This window comes from Sceloporus undulatus, chromosome 2, assembly GCF_019175285.1.
Source record: "Sceloporus undulatus isolate JIND9_A2432 ecotype Alabama chromosome 2, SceUnd_v1.1, whole genome shotgun sequence".
NCBI classification, from domain to species: domain Eukaryota; kingdom Metazoa; phylum Chordata; class Lepidosauria; order Squamata; family Phrynosomatidae; genus Sceloporus; species Sceloporus undulatus.
In genome coordinates, this window is record NC_056523.1 from 131,056,363 (window position 1) to 131,075,635 (window position 19,273).

General features: G+C 43.5%; 1 protein-coding gene across 1 annotated transcript in view; it reads left to right on the top strand.

The window, feature by feature from the left end:
* The first annotated feature begins 18,485 nt into the window (after window positions 1–18,485).
* The window catches only part of LOC121920410 (heparan sulfate glucosamine 3-O-sulfotransferase 3A1-like), a 99,181-nt gene continuing 98,393 nt past the window's right edge, over window positions 18,486–19,273 (top strand). Inside the window, exon 1 of the mRNA XM_042447548.1 lies at window positions 18,486–18,886. Within this exon, the coding sequence (XP_042303482.1) occupies window positions 18,486–18,886 (401 nt within the window). The remainder of the gene's footprint in view (window positions 18,887–19,273) is intronic.

Below are 19,273 nucleotides of genomic sequence, written 5' to 3' on the forward strand. Positions count from 1 at the left end.
AGGAAAACCAAGGGTTGGTGTTCCATTGCTTCAAATGTCTGGGGGAAGTCTGGCTGGCAGGAATCTGTAACATAAGCATTGCCAATGGTGGAGGATGATACAATGTGATTTTCCCCCCTGCAGTCCCACTTGTACTGTTGTAACAACAAAACCTTTCTGCATCTGGACAAAAACAATCCAGAAAATCCAACTCATCAGGTCAGTAATGTCTGGGGAATCTGTGGCCCTCCAGATCTTGTTGAACTCTAGTTCTCATCAGCCATAGCATCCAGGCAATTGTGAGGATGAGGATAGAAGTAGTTCTTTAACATCCAGGGGGCAGAAGCTTCTTTCCTATTCCGTTAACCAGGGGCTTAGAAGGAACTGATCTACCCATGGAATTTGTTGGAGCAAGGTGTTGTCAGCTACTTGGGAGCTGGCCTTGGTCCTGTAAATTTCACTCCTACCTTATCTCCTGGCTAGTTTTTGACACCTGCTTATACAAAATTGTCGATTGGGTTGACAGTCATTTTGGGATGAGGTTGTGCTTTCCTTTCTGATCACATATCAGCTGAGCTCAGTCCAACCCTCTTCTAACATGCCTTCCAAGCCACAATGAAGAAAACCCTTTTAAGAAGTCCCATTAGGATGCCTGAAAGTTACTTTTCAAAACAGAAAAGTAAGGGTGTTCTCCTTTAAAATACATGCCTTTTAGTTGGTTAAAATCAATCCACTAAACTAGATTTTCATTCATTTAAGGGAAGCTCTAATGTTAATGATTAGTAATAATTATAATGATCATGAAAGATGGTAGTATCCTTTGTCTTCCTAGTATGAAAAACAGTGTAGCTAAAAAACATCTAAGGGCAGGCATGTTGGCCATATAGCAAATCCAATAACATCCAAATACTGATACCTTTATTGGGCCAACCATAATTGTGCATTTTGATTGGTCCAATAAAGGTATCATTGTTTGGATGTTAGTGAAACTAAAATTTACTGAATGAATGAGAATTCAAAGAAGTTTTTTCCTTCCATTTATAATCTGTAAACTGAAGACCACTGCAGATGTCAGAACCTCAGCTCTATACTATTTTTAAAGGATCTACAGCAGAGGTTCTCAGCTTTGGGGTTCCAGATGGGCATCACTTTCTGGTGTGGATTGTTTGGGCTGCACTAGGTGACAACTTAAGGGCAGATCACACCACAAACATCTGCCTTTGGGCAGGAATGGGCCTTGACATTCACTTGTATCCCTTTAAATCTGAAGAGATGGTGTGAGTGGGGCAAGACTCAGTGGAAGGAGAAAGGAGAGGCCCCGTGATTTTAATTAAAATTTAATTGTTTTTCTTTTTTTCTTTCAAAACGTTGCATCTTACCAAATTTTTGCTTTAATCACATGAAACTCTGCATATGTAAATACATTTAGGCTGTGCGTATGATATTGTAATTTAAAGGTATACTTTTAATTTTGCTAGTTGTTTATGTCACATCTATTTCCATTACATTCAATGATATATGAGAATTATGAATAACATTACTAGAAAAAGCATTACTAAGGATTCTGTATGATGTGGCATGGGTGGAGGTCAATATGGGTGGTGGTGATACGATGATGTACTGCACCGGGTGATACCAACCCTAGTGATGCCACTGGTTAGACTAGAATTTCCAGAATACTTGACCATTCAAAATGCTAGGAATTGAAGTCCAACACCATCAGGGGAACCATTTATCTATAGTATGTATCCAGCAGCTTTTTAATTGTATGAGAACTCTAGAGCCCTCTTCACCATTAAGTGTGCTGACTCTACATGCAAAGAAGGTAACCCCACTCTTACTATTCTTTCTTTGCTCACATGTAAAGTGGTAAGTCAGAAGCAAACAGTATTTTTTGTTTGCAGAGGCTCTCCAAGTGAGCCAAAATGCGGGAAAGCCAGGGTTTCAGCTCCTATGGAAATCTTACTGTTCATATATACAAAACAACTGTAGAGGGGGCAGTTCTAGCATGCTCCCTCTCCTGACATGTTGAATAAGCAAGAGGAGAGGGAGAGAAACATGCTAGGGAAGGAAGAAAAAATACTCTCTCCCCGACACCACTCCTGTCAAAACAGCTATCAGAACAACAACAGCTAGTAATTGGGTGTGTAAATGAGTTGTGGGGGAGAGAGAGCCAGCATGGAGTAGTGGTTTAAGTGCTGGACTTTTACTCTGGAGACAAGGGTTCAAATGCCCACTCAGGCATGAAAATCAGCTCACTCTCAGAGGATGGCAATGGCAAACCCTCTCTGAAGAAACTTGTCAAGAAAATCTCATGGGCCTTAGGCTCGCCATAAGCTGGAAACAACTTGAAGGGACACAACAAGTCAAGAGTGCCTATTCGTTTTTGGGCACAGTACAAGGTGTTGGTTATTTAAAGTCCTACATGGCTTGGGCCCAATTTATCTAAGGGATCACCTACTTCCATATAATCCGCCCCCTTCCCTTAGGTCCTCTGGGAAGAATTTATTGCAACCTATAAAAACCAGACTGACTGCGACTTCCCAGAGGACCTTCTCTGCAATTGCTGCCAGCCTGTGGAACGGGCTGCCGGACGAGATACATCAAATCACCAATTTAGACAGCTTCAAGAAAGCTGTCACAATGGATTTCTTCTGGCAGGCTTTTCCAGAATAAACTACTCGGCCATGTGGTGATTCCCCCACATCTATGTGATGACTCTGCCACTGTTATTGATTTTTAATAGCTATTTAATTTTAAATCTTATATTATTTAATCTTTTTTAAGGGGGGATACTTTGTATATATGGATGTACTATTTTAACTGTTGTAAGCCGCTTTGATTGTTTTAACAAAAAAACAGAGTATAAATAAAAGTTTTATTTATTATTATTTATTATTATTATTATAAAATCTGAGTCAGAAAATAACAATATGAAGATGCATTATTTGCATCTTCTTGTGGTTGAGCACAAATACAAAACAGACAAGGGCTCAGGTCTAAGGGAATTCTTGTGACTTGAGTAGGTTGCACTAGGCAGAGAATCCACAACAGTGATAATTAAATATTGACAAGCTGCCTTTCTGGACCAAATATATCCAAGCATTCTGTCTTTGACTATAGTCTAGGCAAAAATGCCTTGGTTAAAACTGAAGACATTCATTGCACGTTCATATCAGCAAATCACTCTCTGTAAAACAGGAGTAGGCAACTTAGTGGCCTCCAAATATTTTGGACTACAACTTCTATAGTTTTTGACCAATAGTCTGGCTTATGAGTACAGTAATCCTAAGCAGCTAGAGGTCCCCCGTTTGTATATCTGTGTAGAAGGACCCTCAGTTGGGTAAATTTAACAGACCAGGGGGAGGAATGCATTTCCATGCTCTTCCAGATTGTTATCTCCACCAGGCTCCTGATTACCTATGAAAGCAATCCTGGCTGACCTTCAGCATACCTAAACCCTCTCTGCAAAAGAGATCGGGTAGCAAAGAGCAGAAACTCCCCAGCAATGGAGGTCTCGTAAGAACAATAGTTCCCAATAGTTCCAGGTGTTTTGGATTTCATCTCCCAAAATTCCTGAATGTTGGCCAAGTTGACTGGGGCTTCTGGGATCTCAAGTACAAAACAAATGGAGGTCCAATCACTGTGGAAGATGGTGACCAAAGAGAAAACATCTTTCCCTTTTTATCTCTGCAGTGCTTTCTCCTTCCATTACAGTCTCCCCTGGGACTTCATTCACTTAAAAACACATCAAAACTGACAGATCTTTTTCTAGTAAGCTGCCAGTGGTACCCACAAAAAGATTGCCATATGAGGCTTTCCCATTCTCCCTAGCATTTTGTCAGTATTGTCCCTTGGGTTTTCAGTCAGTCAATCAGCCACTCTCTAGAAGAGGCGATTCCATCTCATGCCATTTTTCATCTCTTCCCACACAACAGTCATCTAGAATTTTGTAGCTATTGAGTATGCCTGTTTCTCATTGGGCTGTTTTTGCCTTTCTCCTATAGATTTTGTTTTTAATGTATGTCTTCGCATCTGCTGAGGCTTCCCATTGATGCATGTTTGGCATTCTTTTGCCTAGAGAAGCAAGAACAAGTATCCTTGAACATTGAGAATAAAGGGAGGGATGTTTGGGAAGTTATTTGGTGGCTGCTTGAGAGTAAAGGGCAGCCTGGACTCTTTGGGATGGCTAAAGATGCTGTTGGTCTTCTAAAACACTGTGGAAACATCTCACTCCTCTCTGAAATCTATCTCAGACAGTGTTCCTTTTCAGACATCTTGACTCTTACTTTTCAAAAAGCTGAAACATATAAACAGACCTCAATCATAATAAAAACTGGACTTTTACAAAATATGGTCCATAGTTCCAAGAAGAATTCCATGCCTTTTTCTAATGACATTGTGGGTGAAAGGAATGGGGGAAATCTCTCACTTTTCTCTTGCATTTGATTTTTTTTTTTAAAGCTCAAGTTCTTTCCATCCAAATATGAGAAAAAGTAAATGTTGATAAATTCTTTGGCAATAAATGGACACTAAATTCTCCCCCATCATTCCAGCTATTACGTGTATGCAGAATATATCATATGGTACCTACACACTGTATATAACTGTTAGAAGGAATCTTGCCCCCATTAAAGCCACAGCATAGAGTTGTGACAATCAGAATTCATCACCAGTATGGTTGAATCAACAGAGCCCTCGCTAGTGGTTTCTATACCACCGGTGTCATCAATTTGCTCCATATTTTAGTCTGAATTTTAAAAGAAATATCCAAGGTGCTGAGTCCTACAGTCTATCAGTTGCCAGTGGTATTTCTTGTTAACTGCCTTAGAGTTGATCTCAACTTATGGAGACCCTATGCATGAGACATCTCCAAGCCCCCCTGTCCTCCACTGCTCTGCTTAATTCCTGCAAACCCATACGTGTGACCTCCTAAATACCATCTGGCATGTGGCCTTCCTCTCTTCCTACTTTGCTCCACTTTCCCCAGCATTATTGTCTTTTCCAATGAGCCCTTCCTTCTCATGATGTGTCCAAAGTATGACAGCCTCAGTTTGGTCATCTTAGCTTCCAGGGCTGTTTCTGGCTTGATCTGCTCTAGGATCCATTCATTGTCATTTTGGTAAAAGCATTTCTCAGCACTCTTTTCTAACACCACATCACAAATGAATTGATTTTCTTCCTATCATATTTCTTACCTGTCCAGCTGTCACATCCATGCATGGTAATAGGGAATGCAATGGCTTGTGTGATTCTAACTTTTGTACTCATTGTATATCTTTGCATTTTAGAATATTTTCTAGTTCTTTCATAGCCATCCTCCCCATTCTTAATCTTCTTCTGATTTCCTGACTGCAGTCCCCATTTCTATCAATGTTTGATCCCAGGTATGGGAATTCTTTTACTATTTCTATTTATTCATTGTCTAGGATGAATTTGTGAAGGCCGTCAGTGGTCAATATTTCAGTTTTCTTTATGTTCAACATTAAGCCTGCCTTTGCACTTTCTTCAATGATCTTCCATAGTAGGTGTTCCAGGTCTTTGATGTTTTCTGCTAGTACAGTCAGCTGTCGCTTTACGTGGGGGATCCATTCCGGAACACACACACCCCCACGGCATAAAGCAAAAAGTGCATATGCTCAAGCCCATTGGATAGAATGGGGGCTTGGGTTCACCACGCAGCTGTGTGCATGCACCATGGGTGTGGATGCCATTGTTTCTATTGCTGGGCAGCTTCAGCGTAAGCTGAAAGCCATCTATAATGAGCCCGTGTATGGTACGGGCTCACTGTACTAGGGTGTCATCTGCATATTTTAGATTATTGATATTCCTTCCTCCTATTTTCACTCCTTCGTCTTCTGTGTCCAAGCCTGATTATCTTATATATTCTGCGTACAAGTTGAACAGATAGGATGAAAGGTCTGACCCCTGTTTTTCTCCGTGTGCTGTTCTGACAGTAGCCTCTTGTCCTGAGTATGGATTCCTCATCATATCTTTAAAGGCATTCCATAGCCTTACATCATCTATACAGTCAAAGGCTTTGCTATAGTCTATAAAGCATATTATTATTATTATTATTATTATTATTATTAGGAATTCTCTGGTGCACTATTTTATCCATTGTATATGATCCTTAGTGCATCTTCTTTTCCTGAACCCTGCTTGAATCTCTGGAATTGCTCTTTCCATCTTTCCATGTATGGTTGGAGTCTATGTTGAAGATTTTTGAGCATGATTTTGCTTGCATGGGAGATCAGTGCTATGGTCCTTTAGCTGCTGATATACTAGGATTCAAACTCACACTTTTAAACATTAAATTCTGAAAGCCCAGGGATCTGAATGAATAGGTCCCACATTTAAAAATATGTGTGTGTACACACACCCACACTTCAAAAATTCTTCCCACATTTTGGGCAATTCTTATCAAAAACAAACTGTGGGGAAGGTGGGTTTGGGAGTAATTGTTTTCTCAGCACAGTATTACAATATACTTAGTGGAAAGAAAGATACTTGAGCCTCATCTTGGATACAGTGGACAAAGACTCTGTACTTGTTGCTCTCTGTACTTATGGCAAACAATACCTTTTTCCATTTCGTAAGAAAGAAAAGAAAAGAAAAGGTGAGGAGTGTATCCCAAATGCCTGGCATCACTCAAGAAGCCATCTGGGAGATATGTGCCACCAAAACTGCAGAACCTGAACCTGAATTAATTAAAGAATGCAAGAAAAGAAGGATGGACAGGATAAAATATCTTTTGTGATTCTTGATACAGTTGTTTCCTTCTCAGGAGACTTTGATATAGCATACCATACTTTTATCATAAAAGGTAGGAGATGGTGACAACAAGAACCATGGAATTGTGGATCTGGATTAATATAAAATTCCAGATTCTGGCCAGATTCATATAAGTGAAAGGGAGCCAGAATTTGGTCCATGTTTGTGTATCACAGGATTAGCTGTTATCAACAATTACTGTATTATTATTATTATTATTATTATTATTACTGAATCCATAAAGCAAATCTATCAACCCAAAGTCACTAAAAGATAATGATACCATCTGTAAAGAAATATTCTCAGATTCTAATGTAAAACAAGAGTGATTATGTGACCAAGATGATACAAACTAAAATAATGAGTTCAAATAAAGAAACTGAAGATTGCAAAGATAATAAAATAGAAAGACCATAGCAACAAACAATATCATGGGACCCAAGATGAATCAGTGGAAATGTTAAAAAGTTGTAGATCATAAGTGAAAATTGAGTTGGTATGTGAATTTAAGGAATGGATGGTATCTGCTTTCGGGTGTGTTGCCTGGTGAATCCATGCCATTCATGGTTTTCTTAGGCAAGGAAACTCAGCAGGCATTTGTCATTGTTTTCCCCTGAAATACAGCCCATCGCACCTGGTATTCTTGGTGGTGTCCCATCCAACTGTGAGTCAGAGCTGACCCGCATAGCTTCCAAGATCAGATGGAATCAAGGTATTCAGAGTATTTAGGCCTCTTGGGATACAGTGGATATTAATGAAGAGACATAATAGGAATTCAGAAACTAAGACATATTGGACTTAATGAAATATTGACGATGGTTGATGAAATGAGTAACATTCAAAACACTAAAAATGGGAAAAGATTACCAAACTTAAAACTCATACTCAAGAACAGAAACCAATTGCTGAAGGGGTAAACTTGGCATTCCCAGCAATTCCAACATCTATCTCCAAGATAACAAAGGATTATTGTGTGGTGCCAACAGTGGGCATGAGAGACATGGGTATTAACATGAGTATTTTGTATTAAGAGTTGTATTAAGAGAGGAAAAGTGCTAATAGATTTACACAGAGAGCATTTATTAAATACTGAAAAACAAAAGATGCCCACAGAAAGAAAAATTATGAATGTTTCATATGCTACAGAATAGAAGAAAAAAAAAATAACACCGGGGGGGGGGGAATTATGTTTGTGACTCTAGAATAGGCAATTCAGTCAATAACATTAAGAAAAATAAAAAAATAACTTGGACGTAAATGTTACCTATGCAAAAAAAAAAAAAATGATGGCTACTAAATCTTGTCTGTGCAAACTGTTAATCATTTCCTGCCCCATGCACCATGATCACACGACTGAATGAAGAAACACACCACAAAAAGATGCTTCAGTGCTCATTGGAATCATGCAAATACACACAGAGAGAGAGAGATTACAAAGAACCAAGAAAAACCATGAACCTTAAAAATGGTGAAAATGGTGAAGTAAAAACTTATGGAAACTAAGAGCCAAACGGAAAACAATAAAACATAATAGTAGGACACAACTGTGGTTGACAAAAGAACAATTACAGAAGGTAGCAAGAGGCAGAAGGGCAGTCCTTGCGGATAGCAGAATGGAAACAAAAAGAAATAGCAAAGTATGAAGACCTACAAATTGAGATCCAGCTCCTTGGGGCGGCATCTGCACGGCAAAACCACAAGGTGCTAAGAAACCCACAATTAAGAATTCCATAGCATTGAACCATGACAGATGCATTAATTCTGCAATGAGAGCACTTCTGAAACCAAGATGATGATAATGAGGGTGTTACCACTTGCCGTAAAGCGGATCATGAAGCGAATTAGAGTGTCGTCCCACTGATGCCCGAATTAGTTCCTCATGCCCCGGAATCATTTCCACTGCGATTCGATTCAAAATCGAAATATCGTATAATCGAATAGACGCCTATAAACCGGTTTAAAAATAGTAGGTTATAAAGTGGGTTATTTTGGAAAGCGGGGTACGATTTGGCTGTATCCGAATGGAACGACAAGGGTGTCTGATTCGGGAACCTAGAGAAGAAGAGCAGCGCTCAAGGGACTGGCCTGGGGTGTGTCACCCTCTGGGTCTCTTTCTGCATCGCCAGCGCCATTTTTCTCACGCATAGATTTCCCCCGTGGATTGCAACCCCCGCTCCTCACATAGACACGATGGGTGAGGAAAGCCATTGAACACCATTTTAAACTATTATTTTTTCTTTTTCGCCGCCCTGCCTGAGCCCTGAGCAGCAGATGGGCTGTGCAGGACATCCCTGCTTGATCGCTCCCCAGACACCCAGGCAGCAATGGGGGAGGCAACGGGTTTTGGGGGAAAGAAGGCTCCTTCCAAAGGGACTATGGATGGGCTTTGCAGGACATCCTGCTGGATCGCCCCCCAGACAGCTCAGGGAGCAATGGGGGAGGCAAGCGATTTTGGGGAAAGGAGAGATTGGACGCCCAGGGATCTGAGGGGGGGATCGAGCCTATCTTCTCTCTCCCCTAGATTCCTCTCCAATAATGAAGGCTGCTGCCTCTCCCTCCTCCTGATCCGATTGCCAAACCTCCTTCTAGTCGGGGGAGACACAAGAAGAGCCTGGATGCAGCCAGTTTTCATTGGCTGCCCAAAAAAAACAAAAAACACCTAGACTTGTGACGTCTGAAGCCTAGCGTTGATTGACAGCTTGTGTGGACACAAATGGGAACGGGGAGCAAGTTAATTGCTTTAAAATAAAGTGATTTAAAATAAATGGGACGAAAACAGGGTCTAAAGGAACGAGGTAATTGCCCCTTTTGGTAATGGAAACGATGGAAAAAATTCGAATTATTCCCGGAAACATAATCTGAATCAGAATCGCGCCAATATAATCCGTTTTATCTGCCAAGTGGGAACACCCCACAATTATGATGATCCTGTCCTCTTTATGTCTGTTGCCATCGTGCATCTAGGTTGGTACTCTTGCATTTTCTCAGTAAATGTTACAATAATTCTATAAAATGGTCAGATATTATTAACTTCATTTTTAGAAATAAGAGGCAAGATAAAGTAACTTGTCTAAAGCCAGGTGGTAAGTTCATAACTGAGTTTAAATTTTAGCTGAGGACTTTCCACCAATTTAAACTATTAACAACTTTATGAATGCTTAATATGGATATTAATTTTAATGCAATATTAAGCATTAAGTATTGTAATAAAGCTGAATTATAAAATACGATGCCCTAAAAATAAATTACCAGACTAAGAATAACTACCAGAAATAAAAATTCAGTAGATAATACATTTCTCATAATGTTACCAAGAAGATGCCATGTCATACCATTGTTTCACTCCCCCCCCCCACACACACACACTACCACCACCATAGCATAATGTCTGTGATATACACGGAAGAAGAGAGAGATTACTTGTGCGGATTGCACACATATGTACAAATGGCTTTCAGTTTTCAACTCTGCACTGATCTTGAGGGTGCAGTAGGATTCATTGCAGCCTCTGAAATCCCTGTCATTCTGAATGTGGAGTGTTAAGGAGAGGATACAAGATAGCTACCAACTCCCAGCAGCCGGAATTGGGCATGGGATGATCCCTACAATTGACCCAAATCTCAACAAGGAAAGAGCCTTCTGAATAATGCCATATGCCTAATGATCAGCTGCTGGCACAAGGGATACTGAATGCATAAATAACGATGGGGAAGTTAGCACAACAGAGATCGCTAAAGTGGGAAAGGGAAACATAGATTGGTGTGGTCTATGGAAGGCAAAAGGTTTGAAGTAGGAATGCAAGTATTAGAGGCATTGCATGTGGAAGAGACGCTTACTACAGGGGCTGCTAATGAGACAGCTAGTGCCAGACCAAAATGCAGACACCAACAAATGGGTGCTTAAGAAGAAAGCTTTGGGCAGAGTTTGGAAGTAACAACTCACAAATAATTGCTTGCCATTCTTGCCCTTTGATTAATCGCTTCATGCTTAATGCTTTTAAAAATACTACTACTTTTCACAAACAAAGATAAATGCACTGCATTTATGAGCAAGCTTACATCCTAAATGAGATTCTGCCCTCCCCTTTCTAGCCTTAAATACTATTGAGCCATTTCAATGTGCAAGGAGTTCACTGGAATTTTCAAGCTGGAAAATGAGATGTTAAGGAGTCCAGTCACCATGAGATGAGAGACTGCTACAGTTCTTCCTCATATTTGTCTAAATAATGAAAGAAAATGTAAACTCAATTCCAAATAGAATTTTTATTGTTCTTACAAATAGCCTAAAAGTCAAGCAATTGTAAATGTCTAATCCAATAAATTGCCCATCCCCAGTATTCTAGATGAGTGAGACTACAATGCCCATCATTCCAGCCAACACAGCCAGTGCTTAGGTTAGGAATGGTTGAGTTGTAGTCCAAAACATTTACAGGGCAGCACCTTGGAGAAGATTGTACTGAACCATCAATTGTATTTCTTTCTTTTTAAATCCAGTCTAGTAGGATGTTTTTATTTGTGCAGTTGAGATTACAGCATGTTAGGAGTCTCAACTCAGACATGGATGGGATGTTGAGCAAACAAATCTGAGTGAGGCACCTATCTTTGAGGTACAGTGACCTTTTCTGCCAAACAAAAGGTCCAGACAAGCTGAATGAGAGTAATGCTTTTAACTCCAAAGAGAGAGAGAGAGAGAGAGAGAGAGAGAGTCAAGGAGATGAGCAACTAACATGGCAGCATTCCACTCCTGAGATCTAAGTTTCTTGAATCTGCTTTGGTTAGATCATCCAAGACTTGAGTGGGAACATCTTGATACAATTCTCTGTCAAACCAAGGGATTTAATTCCCACACAATAGAAAGATACACACACAAAGATACCCCCCCCCCCCAAAAAAAAACCACATTCCGTAAACTTTCCAGTTAATTTCAAGGAGAGATTCCTTAGAAAATTATCCATATCAATAGTGGATTCAGCTAAAGCACGGGCCTCCACTGAGTTCTTTCTTCCTGGGCTCTTAGATGCTGTCACTGGCTCCTCCTCATTTGCTGCAATTGTTCCCATCCATTCAAAATGATGAAGGGTCTTTTGTTAGACAGACCCATGTGGGGTCAGATAGCCCCTTGCTTATCAATCTGCCTCTCTCTCCCTTTGCTAACCTCAGTTACCCTTCCCCTCCCAATGCACACAATGCTGTGTTTTCTTCTGGTGCTTTTTGAGGGGAGTGATTGCCTTTGGCTTTTGACCTTGTAATCAGTTGTAAGGATTGTTAGCCCCTGTGCCCTCTCTCCCAAACTCCTCATTTAACCTCTAGACCTGTCTGAGCTGATGGGAAACACTAAACATGGCCAGCCTTCCAGTTTCAAGAGGAATGCCTCAGTTGGCTGGGGTTTTTTTGGCAGCCTCTTTTCTGGTCAAGGCATCTGTTCGCTGGCTTGGAATACTAGGGACCTTTCCCCAAACAGAAAGGGAAATAGCCTCACTCCTCTTCCCAAGAGGATCATGGACTCGTAGGAGAAAGAAGGAAAGCTTGTAATCTAAAAAGTACAATAATGCTCACCCCTGGACTGAATTCTGCTTGTAACTGTATGCCTCAGTTTTGTTTCTTACATGTAGAGCCCCTGGGGGATGGCTGAAGCTGCTTTCCTGCACTGCGGGGGGGGGGGGGGGACCACAGTCAAAATGTAGAAATTGATCTAGATTTTAGCTTATTTCCACACTACTAAACTAAAGTATTTTGACACCACCGTAACTGTCATGACTCTATCCTGCAGAATCCCAGGATTTGTAGTTTAGTGATATATTCAGCCCAGCCTATCAGACAGCTCTGGTGCTACATCAAACTACAAATCTCAGGATTCTGTAGGCAGTTAAAGGGGTGTCAAACTGCTTTAATTCTGCAGTGCTGAGACACTCTTAATATGAGCTGATTTAGTACCCTGATTTGAATAAATGGATCCAAATACTAAATGTTCAGTTTAACCAGTACACTGTAAGTCATCTTGTAGTTATACTCTTCACCTTGCTGACAGCGGCTCAGGCAGTGAGGTGTGCAAAAACAGGGCATATAGTATTTTATAAGAGAAAAGTACTCCACTCTCCATTCCATCATTATATTTCCGTAATGAGAAAAACACTTTGTACTCGGATTAAGCATTTCCATGCACTTTGTTTCTGGCTTCAGACTGCTTAAACAACCACTGATGACTAATTTAGTGGTTAAGGAAAGTGGTAAATGGTCCCTTGCATTCTTCTGGCTAATTTAAAGGAGGCAGTGGCAAAACCAAAGGCGCCTCCTCCCTCCCTACTTAGTCCATGAGTTTCCTCTGGGTAAGACCTCTTTATAAAAGGCATTCAAGAACCCTGCCATTGAGAGTACTGTTCAGACATTCTCAAACATTCCATTTACAGGCATGAACAATTTGGAGGCTGGTCTATGGTGTCCCACATCTCGTTTCCTACATGCTGTCTCAGTACACAGGGAATGATGTAGTTGTAGTGTTGTTAATCCATAGTGCAGTTTTGTCAAAACCACAGGCCTGTTACAGACTGCCAAAATAAAGCTGCTTCAGGTCTCTTTGGAGGTATGCTATTTAAATGATGCATGGGTCCTAAGAGTCCAGAGGTCACGCCAAAGCCACACTCCATTCCTAAGCACCGGAGTGCAGCTTTTGGTGCAGCTTCCGGATTCTTGGGATGCATGCATCATTTAAATAGCATACCTCCAAAGAGACCCGAAGCAGCTTTATTTTGGCAGTCTGTAACAGGCCACAGATAACAAAGCAATTCTAACACACTCTTCAAACGGAGCTTAGAAAGTCATTCTTGGCCTACAAGTGGTTGTGCTGGTTGGAGGACTCTAGGAGCTGTCTTCCAAGAATAGCTTGGCAGAGCTCTGCTGTTTAGGCAATATTTAATGCAGCATAGTCTGAACATATGATCTGTGACAAAGCCATGCTGAGTAGCCCTAGCTCCTGCACCTGATGTCTGTATATTTAGTGAGAATGTAAGAAAGAAGACTTTGTACTTGCAATCTTAGAGGCCTTCTGACGAGCCTTTTCTTCTATTGCATTTCCAACTTATATGGTAGTCTCTCTCTGCACATATGATTATAGATACAAAGGGGGCCTTCTTCCCTACATATGTGGGTTCTAAATTCACTAATATTAGTGGAAGGACCACATGATGCCTATGATGTTGCATAGGAACATGGACATCATCCCAGCTCAAGAGTGCATCTAAATAAAACAAGAATTAAGGATCCTTTCCATGACATTTCAAGGAATGGCTCCTTGAGGATTAGTGAAGATGGTTCTTAATGGATTTGGTTGTGGAGCTGATAAGTGGCGGAGAGGATAAGATCAATTGAAGCTTAATTAAGAGTCACTACAATACAAAACTGGACAACTGTAAAGGAGGGTTGGAGAAATTAATGGAGGATGAAGCTAGCAGTGGCTACCAGTCATCACTGTTGTCACTAGGCTTGGAGTCACCTGGTGCAGTAACTCATGGTGCCAATCCCCCATTGACTTCCTTCCATACCACACCATACAGAATCCCTAGTAATGGTTTTTGTTCAGATGTTACTCATAAATCATAATTTCAGTATATCACTGAGTGTAATGGCAATAGTTGTAACATAAACAACTAGCAAAATTAAAATTATACCTTTAAAATACAATATCATATGCAGAGCCTAAATGTATTTCCACGCATATAGTTACATTAAAAGTGAAATTTTGGTAAGCTGTAATTTTTAAAGAAAATTTAAATAGATTATTTTAAAAAACATAAAAATAAAATTTAATATAGTAAAAAAATACTTGGGGGTCTTCCTTTCTTTTCCCGCTGAACTTTGCCACACTCACACCATCTCTTCGGTGTTTCAAAGGGTTGCAGGTGAATGCCACAGCTTGTTTCTGCCAAAAGACAGGTGTTTGGGAAGCAGTGGTATAAACCCTCACCACCATCTTAGGGCGTCACCTGGTGCATTTCACACACGCCTAATGGCACCCCTGACATTCATGATGGATATATACTCCTTCCAGTGTGCTTTTCTAAATCAGTTCTTGGGAAACATGATTGGTGGAGGGTGGCATTTCATTCATGTCCTGCTGGAGAGCGTCTCACAGCAACAGTGGGGACAGAATGCTGGACCAGAGGAGGCTTTAGTCTGAGCCAGCTGGGCTCCTGTGTTCTTAAGACAAGACAGGTAGGCACTGTCAGTAGTGAAAAGACTGTTGGTTTGGAATTACTTGTCAACCTGGCCATATTTCTCCAATTGATTTCAATGGAACTAAATGCTAGGCAAATGCATCTGTGTTACAGCCCCACTGCCAAGTTAATATATATGCAGTTGGAGCTTTATGTAAATATTCACCTCTAACACTGAGATCATCTGGACTTTGACAGAGGTGTGATCCCTGCCCCCTTCTGCTTACTTAGGCTACACCTGCACTGCAGAAATAAAGCAGTTTGATGCTGCTCTAATGGTCATGGTTCAATGATATGGAATTCTGGGATTTCTAGATTGCTGTGGCATTAGAGCTCTCTGACAGAGAAGGCTAAATATCTCACAAAACTACAAATCCCTAGCATTGAACCATGGCAGTTACAGAGGTGTCAGACTGCATTGTTTCTGCAGTGCAGATGCAACCTAAGTAACAATAGCTGAAGATAGTTCACTATTGGATATATTCTGCTAAGCCAACAAAATTCAGTATAGAGCTAAGTTTAAATACCAAATAAACACGAGAAGATCTGAGTCAAATGTTTTGTGAGCACCATTTGTCGACATCTCTAAAAGTGATGAAAACCATTTCAAGTGAAAAGGACTTCCCTGCAGGCTATGAAATAATGATGCTCTTACTAGGAGGCATTTGAGGATGAAATGCAAAAAATTACTATACATTATTCACTCCCAAAGAAGAACAGTTAAGTGAGGAGAAAAATTAAAACATTGCATGCAAGCATATATATACACACACTGGCTTTCCAGTCTTGGTATGGTGATCTGTGTAGGGAAAGACATGTCCTCAGACGTGCAAGTGTTTTGGATTTTCACCACTTCGTGCAAAAGATTGCTGGAGGACAGATTAATAGGTTTCTCCATTCTGGTAAATGCTGATCAAGTGTTGCAGAAGTTACAAGGGAGATCCTTGGGTGGACAGGGATTGTGTAACAATGAGAACATCTTTCAACCCAGCCTATGGGTGTTGTATTGCAAAGGGATCCTGGAACTGGAAGGCCAATATGTTATTTGCCTGAGGGATTTTACTACCATTGAATGATTCTGTGCGCTTCTCATGTGCCATGTTATGTATTTCAGAGCAGAGAGTACCCTTGCAGTTTGGGAAAGTGTGTTAAGCTACTTTGCAACACTGTCTGTGCAATTGTCTGCTTCTGTCCCTCCTTGCCCACATAAGTTGTTTTACTGTTTAGGTTGCCACCTTCTTTTTCCTAGCTTGCAGGGATCCAAAACACAATGTAGAAATAATCCAGTTTGAGACCGCTTGAACTGCCTGGGCTCAATGCTAGGGAATTTGGGGAACTGCTTGGGAATCACTGCAGGACTCCTGTGCCTTTAACAAGCACAGAACATGGCAAGCTTTTGTGCCAGGATAGAAAGGCATTCTTCTTCTTTGCCCAACAGCAGTAAAGGGAAAGGAGATGAAGCTAGATGACAATCTCTTTCTCTCTTTCTCTCTTTTAAAACAAACCAGAACAAGTTTGTTGTTCTTGTGGATGGTTATACAAAAGCCTGTAAGTCAGATTCATTGTGCAATTGCAGAGGTGACTTTGCTCTGGCAATTTGTTCAAGAGGCCCTATGTCTTCTTTCCCCCTATTCCAGCCCCTCAGGAAGAGTTTTGTAATCTGTCTTGTCCACTTCCCCACCCCAAAATAGATAGTCACCTGTCCATAAAGAAAGGGCTCCTGTTCCAGCTGAGTGGGAAAAAGGGAATTTGACTGGCAGGGTTCAGCCTTTTGCCCTTCTTCGGGGCAAGCTGGGCAGCCAGAATCCCAACAGCTCTTGAGCACAAGGAATCTCCACCTGTCTTTTCCCCATTTGCAAAAGGATCTTGTACCAGATTTCTGCATGGCAAGAGCCAGAATATCCCCTTCCAAAAATGAGGGTAGGGAATCTCTACCGGTCTTCTTCCTATTTGCAAAGGGACTTTGTACCTGTCTTCTTTCCATTTGCAAAGGGATCTACTTGTATCATAGTTCTGTAGGGCAAAATCCAGAATATCCCCTTCCAAACAACGACCGATCGGTCGTTGTTTGGAAGGGGATATTCTGGATTTTGCCACAGAACTATGATACAAGTAGATCCCTTTGCCCATGATATATAATTTGCCATTTTCCAAGGGCTCTTGTAGCAGCTTTGAGACAGTGAGAGAAAGAAGTTGGTAGCATAAGTTTCCATGGTCCAAGTCTACTTCAGATCACATGCATGGACTTGGTTATATAGGTCCAAAACACAAAGGAAAAACCTGGTTTGGCATCGCTTTAACTCTTTGTCTGGTTGAAGGCTATGGAATTCTGGGAGTCTGAGTTCCCAGAATTCCATAGCCTTGAACCAGGGCAGTTAAAGGGGGACTCAAACCGGGTTATTTCCGCCCTGCGGATCCCCCAAAGTCTCTCTTCATCCAAAGCCAACCCGCCTCAGAAGGGGCGTGGTCTCCTGCGGACCCCCCAAAACCCTACTCCTCTCCGCCCCTTTCTCCTCCCCGGCCTCTGATTCGCTGGCGGGGCCGCCATTCAAGCGGAGCGGGGCGGTGCTTTGGGGGAGAAGTTTTTGCTCCCCGCGCGAGCTCCACGTGGGTCTGGGGCAGCCGAGGCCCAGGAGGAGGAGGAGCAGGAGGAGGGCTCCGGGACCACTCGGCCGCCTCCCTCCCCTGCCTCCTCCCTCCGCTTGCCCTCGCTGGAGAGTCCGGCGCAGGTGAGCCTTCCTTCGCCTCTGGACCTCCGCCGAGGAGGCGAAGATAGCTGCCACCCTCCGGAGCCCTCCCTGGGCCCTGGCCTCTCGACCTCCAGCCTCGCCTGGTTCTTCCGAGTGCTCTTTTTGGATGGCCCTCCCTTTGGGGGAATAGGCCCTATTGCTGTCCTCCTCGACTTTCCTGGGACGATCTCTGCCCTCGAGGTCGGAGGCGGCACCTGCTCCACCCTCTTCTTCCTCGCCTTCTTCTTTGCCGGGGAGAGCTCTCCACCAGAAGCCGGAGGAAGGAGAGAGGCCGGTCGCCCTCCTTCTCCAGGGGAAAGAGCCTCCGAGACAGACCCTAGTGTTAGCATTAGCACTCTTCTTCTTCTTCTTCTTCTTCTTCACTTTCTTGGGACCAGCTCCGCAGTGGAAGCCAGAGGAGGAGGAGGAGGAGGAGGCGCCCGGCCGGCCCTCCTGGACCAGAGGGAAGGGCCTTATAAAGAAACCCGATGGTTGTTCTCAGTATTTATTAATTGTTACTATTACTATCTTCCGCTGGACGGCTCCCGAGAGAAGGAGGAGGCAGGGATGGGGCTCCTGGCCCCGGCCTCTGGGCAGGTTTTCGGCCCGTGTGGCTGGGATGCTACCTCCCGGCGGCCCCGCTCCCAGTAGGGCGATGCCCGGCGGCCTTCCTCCTCCTCCTGGCTGCCCCGAAGGCCAAGGCGGGGCGGCTCCTGCGCCGTGGCTCCCGCCGCTCGCGGCCGAGGGGCTGAGTTCCAGAGGGGCGATGGCCCCGGGGCCGGGGCCCGCCTAGCATGGCCCCCGCCGGCGCCTCCTCCTCCTCCTCCTCTCCGCCTGCTCCCGGGGCCCCGGAGCCCCTTCCCCGCCGCGCCCTCCGGAAGCTGCTGCTGCTGCTGGGCTCGCTGCTGATGTCGCTCTACGCCAGCTACTGCCTGGCCGGCGCCGCCCGCCTCCTGGCCCGCGCCCCGGCCCCGCTCCCCCCGGGCCCCGGACTCCAGGCGCCCCGACTCCTGGCCATGGCCCTCCCCGCCCCCGACGGAGCCCAGCGCCTCCCGCAGGCCCTGATCGTCGGCGTCAAGAAGGGCGGCACCCGCGCCCTCCTCGAGTTCCTCCGCGTCCATCCCGACGTCCGGGCCGCCGGCGCCGAGCCCCACTTCTTCGACAGGAACTACCAGAGAGGGCTCCCCTGGTACAGGTACAGCCCCGGGGCAGAGGGAGGGAGGGCATCTCTCTTCCCCTTCCGCCTCACTTCCCCTTCCCTTCTCCCCCTTCTCTCCCCCTCCCCGCCTTCACCCCGCTTTCTTTCTTTCTTTCTTTCTTTCTTTCTTTCTTTCTTTCTTCCCCTTCCCCTTTCCTTCTTCCCTTCTTCTCCTTCCCCTTCCCTCCTTAGCCTGACCTTCAGCCCTTCTGCCTTTTGGAGGAGGCGAGGCTCCTGTCATTTGGGGGGAGCGCAGGGAGAGCAGTCTTCTTCGGAGCTGCGCTGCTCTTCCCCTGAGACAGGGCCAGGCCCACGCCGCCCCCTCCCCTCTCCCCCCGGGAAGAAGAAGAAGCCCCGCTTACTAGTTCCAAGGGCCCAGGCATT